Raw genomic sequence first — 11,078 nt, forward strand, 5'->3', positions numbered from 1 at the left:
GAAAACTGGATTTTTCAAAGAATTTTAGTTAGTTTAGTTAGAAGTTTAGTTAATGAAAAAAAAAACCCCAAACTTTTTTCCTTGAGATTTCTCAAGTGTTGAGGAATTTAGGGATAATCTTTTCTGATACATTTATATGAAAAAACCCTGGGTTTGGCCACATTTTAGAAATTCTTGATGCTGTGTTATATATTTATATTTCAGGGAATTGGGCATATACATGGAAGAATGTGTTGCTGCTCTTGGTTTTCCTTGTGGTTGAGGCTGTTGAAGGTTGTCTGGGGCTGTAAAAGAATGCAACAGTTCTGGTTGCTTTTAGTAGCTCATTGATCTGAAAGAGCAGCCTGGTTTAACTCCTGTCCACTGGTTACAAATGGAATCTGTAGCACTGAAATAGCGGTTGGTGCTTCTTCTGTTCCATAGTTTTGATGCAAACACAGCATTAGTCCCATAGAAAGATACATAGGTGTAAATGTAACTATTTAAATTGAGCTCATGGCTGTCAGCTCTGTTTTTCTCACAGGATGTGATAGGGACGTGCTGCTATTTTTGCTTCCCTTGTCCCTCTGGGCTGCGCGTTCTCCCTCTTCAGGGCTGCCTGTTGTCCTTCTGCTTTTCCTTTGGAGAGAAAAGCTAATACTTTCAAAGACAGTTCTTCTCTTTGGACAGCAGTAGATACACAGGATTGAGAAAATTTTCACATTAAAAAATCAGAATCCCAGTTCCAGTGCTGGCTCCCAGGGAAGTGGCTGTGAAATGAGTTCAGTGGGACATCGCCGGGGAAAGGCTGTAAGTCATGTCAGGGCTTGTCCTGACACACATATTTTTGCCTCTATTCCTGAAGGTTGTTCTTATGATGATTCCATAGGGAAGGGCCTGGAGAGTCAGTCCTATGAGGAGCAGCTGAGGGGGCTCAGCCTGGAGAAAAGGAGGCTCAGGAGGGGCATTCTCACTCTTTCCAGCTCCCTGCCAGGAGGATGGAGCCAACTGGGAGTCAGGCTCTGCTCCTAGGGAACAAGGAACAGGACAAGAGGAAATGGCCTCAAGCTGTGACAGGGCAGGTTCAGGTTGGACATCAGGAAGAATTTCTTCATGGAAAGGGTTGTCAGACATTGGAAGGGGCTACCCAGGGAGGTGGTGGAGTCTCCATCCCTGGAGGTGTTCAAGGAACGGCTGGACGTGGCACTCAGTGCTCTGATCTGGTTGAAAAGGTGGGGATCAGGCACAGGTTGGACTCAATGATCTTTTCCATCCTCAGTGGTTCTGTGATTCTGTCTCCAGCAATTGAATAAAACTGCCTCAAACCAGAGTCCAGACTGCTGTGAGCTCATTGTACATCACAGCAGAGCTGTGCCCTCAGAGTCAGGCTTAGCTGTCACTGCCCTACAAACCCAGGATTACACGATGGAGTGAATGACCCCATGGATTGATTGATAAAACAGACAATGTGCTGCATTCACAAGGGTCAGGGAATTTAGTGACACAGATCCTGAGCTGACACCAGCAGCTTTGCAAGTGCAGCAGCACAGTCTGTGAGGACTCAGGGACTCTCCAGCTTTTGTGGGAATTCTGCTCTCTGTACCTATTGGTCTGTGGGTTGCCAGTCCCTGCTCCATGTGGTTCCCACCAGGAATATCTGCAGGGTAAGAAATGTCCCTCCACAGTACCAGGAGAACAAGACACAAAACTGCACATGGGCAGCTTGGTTTTTAGTTATTACATCTGAGGAGTATAATCTTCATAAAATCAGAATGGTTTGGATTGGGAAGGACCTTAAAGCCCATTTTGCTCCACCCTCCTACCATGGGCAGGGATACCTTCCACTATCCCAGGTTGCTCCAAGCCCCATCCAACCTGGCCTTGGACACTTCCAGGGATGGGGCAACCATGTGCCAGGGGCTCACCACTCTCCCAGTAAGAAGTGGTGGCTGACTGGTGGTGGTCTCATGCAGTACATGATAATTGGACTGTTCCCATCTGCTTTGTCATCATTTATTCCAGTTCTGTGGAGTAAATGGGAAAACATAAGCAATCATGGAAAAGAAACACTGTTATCAGGTTTATACTTCAGTGCTCCCACACCCACTTGGGTCTGGCAGGGCCCTGCAGAGTCAGGTTTAGCTTTGTGTTGTGAACTAAACATCGATGTATAGATTTGGTGAATTAATCTCCTTCCCTCCTGAGCTGTCTTTAAATGTCTTTACAATTGGAATTCTCTCTGGATGCTGAAACGGGGTGAGATTTAACACAGATTGGTACGGTCGCTCCCCCCCAAACTCCAGCCAACGGAGGAGTTTGTTCACTTGTGTATGTCTGGTGATAATGTAAATCTATTTTTTTGTCTTCTGCACACAATGCACAAAGCAGGTGAACCAGTAACTTTTCTGGCCACCTCAGATTTTGCTTTACCTACTTTTGCAATATGTACTGGAAGACATTTAACCATTTTCCCTTTCTCTCCCCTTTTCAGCTCAGAGACACTAATCATCCGCTGTTTTTATGGAACCTCACTACACTGCCACGAAGAGCACCAGCTCATCAGGACTGAAAGAAATCTGAGACTGAGTTGTCCTATTTTTCCTCTGAAATCTTCACCAAGTAGTAAACATTTTTTGAAGGGGAAAGGGGTAAAGATGTTAAAGCTCCCCCTCACACCCTGTTAGGGCACCTGTACCTAATGTACATTTTCCTTAAAGTTTAAAAAGATGTTAGGAAATATTTTATAAAACTTTTTTGCAATAAATGACGCATGAAATTATTAAAGACTATATGACACTTACATGCAAGGAACCACTTGAATTCTTAGTATGAAGACTCACTGCAGATAACTGGGTTTTTTGTAATGTGACAGTCACGTTTGTATGTTTTGAGAGGTGCCAGTGACGGAGCCAATTGCCTGGGAAGTTGACTGTAACTTTTGAACTTTTTTCTTTTAATTCTTGACTTTAGCATTGCAATTTTCCATTCTCTGAGGCTTAGTTAGTATTTAGTGCAGGTGTTAGCAGAGCTGTGATCTGTGATCAAAGCATGTCCAAACCCAGTTGTATTGTGAAATATGAACAGTCCTGCTATTTGAGACCAACATTTCCCATAGAGCTGATGGAAAGGACAGTGACCACAAATTCCATGGATCTCTGTTTTATGGGAAAGCTCCTTCTGTGTGAATATGGTTGCATTTTATTTATGCTATTTTAACTCTTAGGGAATTGAGGATTGTGGAATAATGTTGAGAGGGGCTAGGAGGCAGAGAGCAGCCTATAATCCTAAAACAGGATGGGAAAAATGAATGGAGAGTGATTAAATGGGATGGCATTTCTATTTCAGATCATGGGTTATTTTTTCCTTTTGACATAAATATTTTTCAGATAGGTAACTAGTAGAGAGCAAAGGTTTTATTAGTGTTTCTGATGGTTGTTGATCTGAGTTGCGTTGACTTCTTTGAAAAGCTGTAAATCAAAAAAAGAAACCCAGTGGGTTTTATCCATTTTATTCCCCTCCCCCAAATGTCTTTGGTAAGGCTTACTTCAGTGGAGCTTGGGAATGCTGGACACGCTGCTGAAATCTTGAGTTATTAAATATTAATTTATTTGTCACTAATTATTTCCATTGTGTGCACACTGTCTCGGCAGAATCATTTCTTTAAAGTTCTTAGCAGGGGGTTTATTGTGTAACCTGGGAAAATAAATATTTGTTTTGAAGAAATGAAAATGTGCACATAATCTACTAAAAGTCAAATTTTTGTTTCTATGTAGATGAAAAGACTTGTAGTAAACTCTTTTCCTCCTTACTAATATCCTGATTCAATTGGAGAAAATAAAGTGTCTTTGTCTTGATCGTCTAAAACCAGAGAGACCTTTTTGAGAGGCCTCTGGGTCAGCACAAAGACAGTTTCTTTGTGTCGGGAGCCTGAATTAATCACATGGAATTTGAAGTTAGGATAACTCTATCATTGGCAACAGGTTTATACTTGTTAAACAATCGGAGAGGGGGAAGTGAGAGGCTGGGACAGGCACCCAAATCCCCCGGCAGGCCCAGCAGGGATCCACACACTGAGTGTGTGTCAGCTCTTGCCTCAAGCTGGTTCAGTTTCTGCTTTTCAGAGGTAAATTGTTTATTTACAAATCCAGAAATTGGGTACTCACTACCTGCTTTTTAACAACTGGCTGCATAGTACTGTACAGTAGGTGCAAAGTGTACCATTTTTCATAATAATTTCATCATAAACCATAAATTTGTTTTTTTAATTTGAGGTGAATGTTTCTCCTACAGTGCTTTTCATTTTTACCAGTTGAAGAGGATCAGGTTCTGTTCCTGTTCAAGGCCTGAGGTTTGGCTACAGCTGAAAAAATAAGACATGTGACATGAGGAAAGGGGAGATTTGGTGCCAGGTACGTGCCAACCTTTCACCTCCAGAGACCCAACCCCGATTGGATTGACAAGGAAAGGGGGCCTTGGCCTAATCAAGTACATTTTTACCCACCCCCACAAAAACCAAACAGAAAAGAAGCCACCAAACATGGCACAAACCAGTTTCTGCTCAGGAAAAAGGCCCAGGACTGTCCCAGCAGGGGTATTGCACATTGGACAGAGAAGTGATTGGTGTTGTAAGTGGAAGCCAGTAGTGCCTGTCTGTGTGACACCTGATCTCACCAGGGCTCTCGTTTCCTCCCCTCCGGGAGCACTTGGGCACAGCAGCTGAAATAGAAGAAATTCACTTGAGAGAGATGCAGGTCTGCATTGGAGAATATGGGTATATAGAAATAGCATCAAATAGACAAGGTAGCTGATGTGTCTGCGTTGGTTTTCACAGCAAGAATCGCAGCCATTGCGTTTGAAAACAGATTTTCATTTGGAAATGAAATTGTCAGGGATATTCTAATGATAGAGAATTACAGTAATGTATTGCTTTTCACTTTTTTGCTTTAGTTGCTTAATATTTAAGCTTTGCTCCGTGCTACCTTCTTGTCTGTATATTGAATGGTCACTATGCCTCTTTCATTTTGTAGACTTGAATGAGGAAAATATGATTCACCCTTTTAAGGTTTGCTGAGAAGTAAATGATAAAGAATGTTGTGTAACATTTATTCAAATAAAGCCTTGATTTTTTTCAGTGCTCTTTTAAAGGGAAATAATGTTTTGATGTCTTAACTTTCTTGCTTTATTAGTCATTGACCCTAAAGCCTTTGATTTATGTTAAAAGTGGTTTTTCTGGATTAAATGATGATTAAACTGAGGTTGCTGGTCCATGCTGAAAGTCCATCATGTGGACAAGTCTTCTTTGACCACAGTGGCTAAAAGATTCCAAGTCATGCTCAGCCAATTGGAAGACTCCCACAAGCAGTAGAAAAAATTGTACTTAGCAAGAAAAGATGATTGTCTGTGGTAAAGACAGATCCAAAGAAGCCCAGCTGGCTCTGTTCCATGGCTGTGACCAAGGTGCACCCCAGGTCACGTCCCAGGTGGAGGAGGAGGGGGATGCCATGAGAAGGGGTTCCTGCCCTGGCACACACGGTCCTTGGGCTGATTTTTATGGATTACTCTGAGTTTCAGACAAGTCTGGCCTTCTCAGGTAAGTGTAACAGGGTATTTCTCCATCCAGGGAGGAATTGCCTTGCCCTGAACTGTGTTTCTCTGCTGTGCTGCCCTGGAGCAGGTGGTGCTGGAGCAGGTAATTCCTGTTCCAGACCTCCATCTCAGCACTGCCGCCAAAGGAGGGACACACCAGCAAGTATTTCTTCAAAATATCTGATAGTGTTGGTTGATGGTTGGATTTGATGGTCCTAAAGGTCTTTTCCAGTCATAGTGATTCCATGATTCTATTAAATGTCAGACTTAGTAGAATTCTACCCTCCCCTTAAATAGAAGGCAGCATTTATACAAATTTTTTCCACTTGAATTTTCGTTACTGTAACGAAAGACAATATAATTTGAGTTGAGCTCCTGGGTTAAACAAAAAATACACTGCTTGAGTAGACTTGAGTAGTTCTTATTTCAAGGGAGCAATTTCTTTCTGGCACAGCCTGCCAGGAGCTGTGGGTGACACAGAGCACTGACCCTGCTGGGAGGTGTTTTGTTGCAGTGACCTGTTGTCAATAGTCAGAAGTTTTCCCCTCAAATCAAATTAACTTCTGGATTGAAGTGCTGGTGTAGGAGAACAGTGCCTGTAGGGACTTGGCTTGGCTCTGGGCCTCTGGGATGCATTTGAAACCCAGTGGTGCCTCCTGTCACTGTGAAAAACACCCACATCTGGCCATAGCTCGGAGCAGAGCTCCAGCATATGTTTTTCTTTTCCTTCACAGGGTTGTTTCTTATTCTGTCGGGATTACAGAAACTCCCATCCCTTTTCTCTCATTATTCATTCATCCTTGCAGCAGTTCCTTTTGAATTGGTGATCCTCATTAGGCTGTGGTGGAGGGGAAATCCTGCTGCAGTGTAATTGCTCACTAATGGCTTTTCCTTTGTGACTGGTGTTGGCAGCAGCGCGGCGGAGGCTGCTGGGTTTGCTGGGGAGCCCAGGAGAGGTTGGCCAGGCAGATTTCAGAGCTCTGCAATTACTCCCTGGATTAATCTTCACTCCAGTGGTTCGGTGGCAAAAGGATAAAGGTGACCCAGCCTTCAGTGGTGAAGCCAAGCCCACACAATGCCCCGCTAATGGTCTTCCCTGCTGCCCCGGAGCATCAAAAGGGTGACACTTAATGAGGGCAAAAGTGCCTGGAGCAGCTCTGGCGTGGGAGGTTTGGAGAGATTCCCAGCTGAAGTGTGAGGGATGGGTATGGAGAGTTTAGATCTTTTGGGGGGAGACCAACAAGCCCATTTCTGAAGGAAATTGTGGGTCAGTGACAGGGATGTGAATTCAGGCACTGTCAGACTTGTTATTTTGAGGCATTACATGTGAGGCTGCTGGGCCTGAGGCCTCAGCTGTGGTTGAAAGAATCACAGAAGGGACTCCCCCATTCCCTCTGTGCTCCCTGGGATCATCTCCAGCCTCAGGTGTCCTCCAGGACTCCCAAAAGTGTCAGGGGCTGCTGAGCTTTGCATGGAGAGCCCCTTCTCCTGCTTTAGCACTTTATGGAAAGCTGGGAATGCCCCCGCCTGGGATAATTCTTCGATGTGTGAGCTGTGGTTGAGCCCTGTGAGGAGCAGCCGTGTGCTCGGAGACCCTGAGGGTTTTGGGAAGAGCTCATCCCTCTGCTCCAAGTGAAGCAGTGCCAGGGCCAAGTGCAGGGAGGGGCCAGAAACAAACCCGGTGCATGTGGCCTTGGCATCAACCACCACTCACTGCCATAGTTTCTTTTCTCTTCCTCACTCGTCCTTGGTCCTTGCTCAAGTTGTTGCAGTGGATTTGTTATTCTCCCTGTTGGTGCCGGGAATGTGGAGGCCATGTGTTTGTTCTACAGGGAGTGCAGGGTGGCAGCAGGAAAAGGATCTTGTTTGCTGGTTCATACAGTGGGTTTTATTCATATTCTGTACCTGGTTTTCATGGTTCTGCTTTTCTTCTGTGCTCTTTGTTCTTCCTCCCTTGCTGGGTTTGGAGCACAAGCCGTGGGTGCTCCACATTGGGCAGATTGGACACCCCTGCAGATGTTTTTGGCTTGTGCTGAATTTGGGGTAAATATTCCATGCCCCAGGAGGGGTAGTTCTAATTTTGAAATCCAGATTTTCAGCTGAGCTTAGGGAATGGAATTTGCAACTGTGGTTGTCTTGGTCATTAAATATTAAAGTGAGGCTGTGCCTGCTGGAGGGCTCAGCCAAACGCTGAAGTCTCTGAGCTGTCACAGGAAGGGGCTGGGGGCTCCAGTGTGTACAGGGGTGATGCTGGACCACACTAAGGATAAGATCCCAGAAATACTAGTACTGCTCAGATGGATGTGGATAATCCTTCTGTGATACACTCACTTTGCTCTGTTTACCTTTAAAAAGACAATACTTGGGATGAGCTGTGAGAGTAGGACTGGGGTGGCCAGACCTCTGCATTAACACTGCAAAATCAAATCAGGAGCCATCAGCTGCATCTTGGCTTAGAAAACCTGCTGCTGGCTGCAGGTTCCATGGCCCCAGCTGCATTCCAGCTTGGAGCAGGGACACGTACTTTGTGGCACAGCAAGAACTGTCGCTTCAAGCGCAGGTCAGGGCTGGAGCCATAAGCAGTAAATCTGTGAGCTTCTAGCCTCCTCCTTTCCCAAAGTTCCCAAATACTGCAATGCTTCCTTCCTCAGACAGAGAACAGCCCCACGATGGAGGGTCACAGCCAAACGAGCTCATGGAAATATGGCAAATGCAATTAGGTGAGCTGAGCTCTCAGCCCCCCCACCTCTCCAGGGACCTGCTGCATGGCTGGGCACTCGCCAGCAGCACTCAGGAATACATTTAGGAAGCTATTCCAGCAGCCACCGCCCAGACTAGATAACAACACTTCCCCCCTCTTCCTGACTATCTCTCTTCCTGACCTTGCTCTTCCCTGATGTGTCTGCAGGGAGAGTGTTGTCCAGGAGCACCGGCCACGCTTGGGGCTCTGCCAGGAACAGGCTGCAGTTCACACACCAGAGGTAGAAACAGAAAATCCTGTGGCCAGTGTGTGCTTATCCCAGAGGAACAGGCACAGCTCATGCCTGGATCCTGCCAGTCTCCTGTGCTCTGACTGGAGGGGGGGGATGTCAGGTTGCTGGGCAGCTGTGGGGGCCCCACTTGTGCTCCCGGAGACCAGCACCCACTCAACCACTGCCCGGAGCAATGGATGCCAGGCAGGCAGTCCTGGGAGCCAGGACCAGAGCACTGCTCCCAGCCAGGCTGGGAAAGGCAAATCCATTTCTGCTGTGTCTGCTGTGTCTGCTTAGGGAATGCTGGATTTGTAAATTGTCCTCTTCAGAACTGGTGGGCGAGAAACGCGCAGTTCTCGGGACTCCAGGCTGGAGCTGGAGCTGCAGATGGTTTCCACCTGGGAGATTCCTACTGAACATGCAGAATCGGGGAAAAAGGTGGTTTATTTTAGTTTTCAGTGGATTTAGGACCTTTAATCTTTGTCAGAGTAGGTGGTGATGACTCTGCCTTAATGCCACAACTCCCAGTGCCTCAGCAGCCAAGGGCTGCCCAGGGCCCCCTGACAGCAGGGACTCCCCAGCAGTTACAGCCTTGCACAGGTTTGAAAGAATGAAGTTGCTGAACAAGAAAATGCTGGGATTCTTCCAAACAGGGAAAGCTTGTGAAAGAGCAACGTATTAATGCTGCGCATTAAATGTGCCCCGACGCATCTTTACCCCCTGTTAAAGAGAGGAGGCACTTGGATATAATTGGTTCTTGGCTGCAGCAGAGCTTGGCTGGTACAGTAATCCCTTGGGAACAACACAGCTAATTAAAGCCTAGGAACTGGTGACCAGCAGCTTCTCCTTTCTCCCCGGCTGTGTCTGTGCTAATCAGAGGTAGGGAGATCTCCTGGACATTTTGTGCTGAAATGTGCTAATCAAGGAGGGAAGAATTCAGCTTCAGAGCTTGGTGCTCTGTCAAATCCTAAATATCCCAATGGGATGAGCTGAGGGGGATTTTGGATCCTGGTGGGCGGGAGGGGATCAGCTGTGTCAGTCCCAGGCCTCTTCCCAAGTCCTGGATTGTGGCCTCCTGCTGCCTCACTTGGGGCTGGTGTTTTGGGAGATTGTAAGATGTGAACTGGAGAGAGGCCTTTTTTTTTAATTCTTTAAGAGATGTTAAATCCCCCAAATCTTTGGTGAGACTGGGGGAACTGCAGGTGTTCAGCTCCTCTGAGGACCAGGTCTTGGGACTCTCAGAGAGTCCAGAATTAGCTGTTCTTGGCCAGGTTGAACAGGGCTTGGAGCAATCTGGTCTAGTGGAAGGTGTCCCTGCCCATGGCAGGGCATAGGACTGGATGATCACAATGTCCCTTCCAAACCAAATCATTCTGGGATTCTGTTAGGTCTAAACCCCAGCCCATCTGCAGCCAAAAGGGTTAAGCCAGTCTCTGAGGGTACAAACAAAGGAATAAAAACCTCTGCACAGGGCAGAAGGGAGACAAATCCCAGTGTCAGTTCTGCTGTCAAAAATGGAGGGTCTGAGCCACAAGTATTATGGAAATCCTGGAGAAAATTTTTTACAGGGAGAGACTTAACCCAGCCCTGTCTCTTCAGCTCATGGACAAGACCAACAGGTCTCTATTTCTATGCAACATTCGGGGGGGGGTACTAAAAGGTTTTGTATTTGGCAGGCAAAGGAAGAAGGAACAAAAGCGGGAGCTGAGCATGGACAACGAGTGGAAAAGAGGCACATGCTGGTTACAATGAGGGTGAGTAACTATTGGAACAAATTAGCAAGGGACTTGTTGGTTTAAGAGCACTTATATTTAAAAGATTACATTTCATAAAACATTTTTTTCCTATTAGAGGTTTTAAGTCCAACACATGCGACTCACAACTCCCTGGCACTGCACTGGAGTTGTGGGCAGTGGCACCAGGAGGAAGTACCAGTTACCTTACTGGGGGCAGCTTTGAGGACTAGTTTAGACATTAAAAAAACCCTTAAAAAGCAAAAGCAAAATACATGCACTTGTTCAAGATTTGGACAATGCAAAAGGACTTTCAGGCAATTAATTGGAATTTTACCTAGGGGAGAACTTGCTGTGGTGGTAGATAACATGTCAGAGGTTTCTGGTCCAGCTGGAGAGTGGCACTGAGCAGGGATGACCTGGAGGTTTGAGCCCTCAGTAACCATGTGCCCAATTCCCAGTGAGTCTTTCACACAGTCCAATTAACTACAAACACAAGTGTGGAAGCAAATTAGCTGCACTCCTGCTTCATTGCAAAACTACAGGGACATGTCAGGCAGGGAAGTTGCACTGATTGAGGCTGTGTTTGTATAGCAGGTAGGAATTTCAAAAGTTTTGTTGTGCTTTATTTTCCAGAAGTTACCCAGCCTCCAGCCAAGAAGGGGTATTTGCAGCCCTCCAGGCCTTGAAGCAGGAACAGGATGGAAGGAACAGAATCTGTCACTGAACTCATTTGTAAGAGAAGCAGGAGGTTGCTAAAAGCCAGCTTGTAACTTGGCACAGCAGCCACACAGGGGTGAGTAACAGC

At 46.1% G+C, this 11,078-nt stretch overlaps 1 protein-coding gene across 4 annotated transcripts in view; it reads left to right on the top strand.

Annotated features, from left to right (window-relative positions):
* PWWP2A (PWWP domain containing 2A) overlaps positions 1 to 10,957 on the top strand; it is a 32,139-nt gene extending 21,182 nt beyond the window's left edge. For 2 of the 4 annotated variants that reach the window (XM_027643199.1, XM_027643202.1), the window contains exon 3: positions 2,471 to 5,129. Coding sequence is in view for 2 of the 4 variants with exons in the window: in XM_027643202.1 (XP_027499003.1) it covers positions 2,471 to 2,484 (14 nt within the window). In the remaining 2 variants the exon portion in view is untranslated. Of the gene's footprint in view, positions 1 to 2,470; positions 5,130 to 10,213; positions 10,292 to 10,906 lie in introns of those variants that run through there. The other 2 variants (XM_027643201.1, XM_027643200.1) reach the window with 2 other exon arrangements.
* The last annotated feature ends 121 nt before the right edge of the window (positions 10,958 to 11,078 follow it).

This window comes from Corapipo altera, unplaced genomic scaffold, assembly GCF_003945725.1.
Source record: "Corapipo altera isolate COAL_440 unplaced genomic scaffold, ASM394572v1 75, whole genome shotgun sequence".
In the NCBI taxonomy this organism is placed as follows: Eukaryota; Metazoa; Chordata; class Aves; order Passeriformes; family Pipridae; genus Corapipo; species Corapipo altera.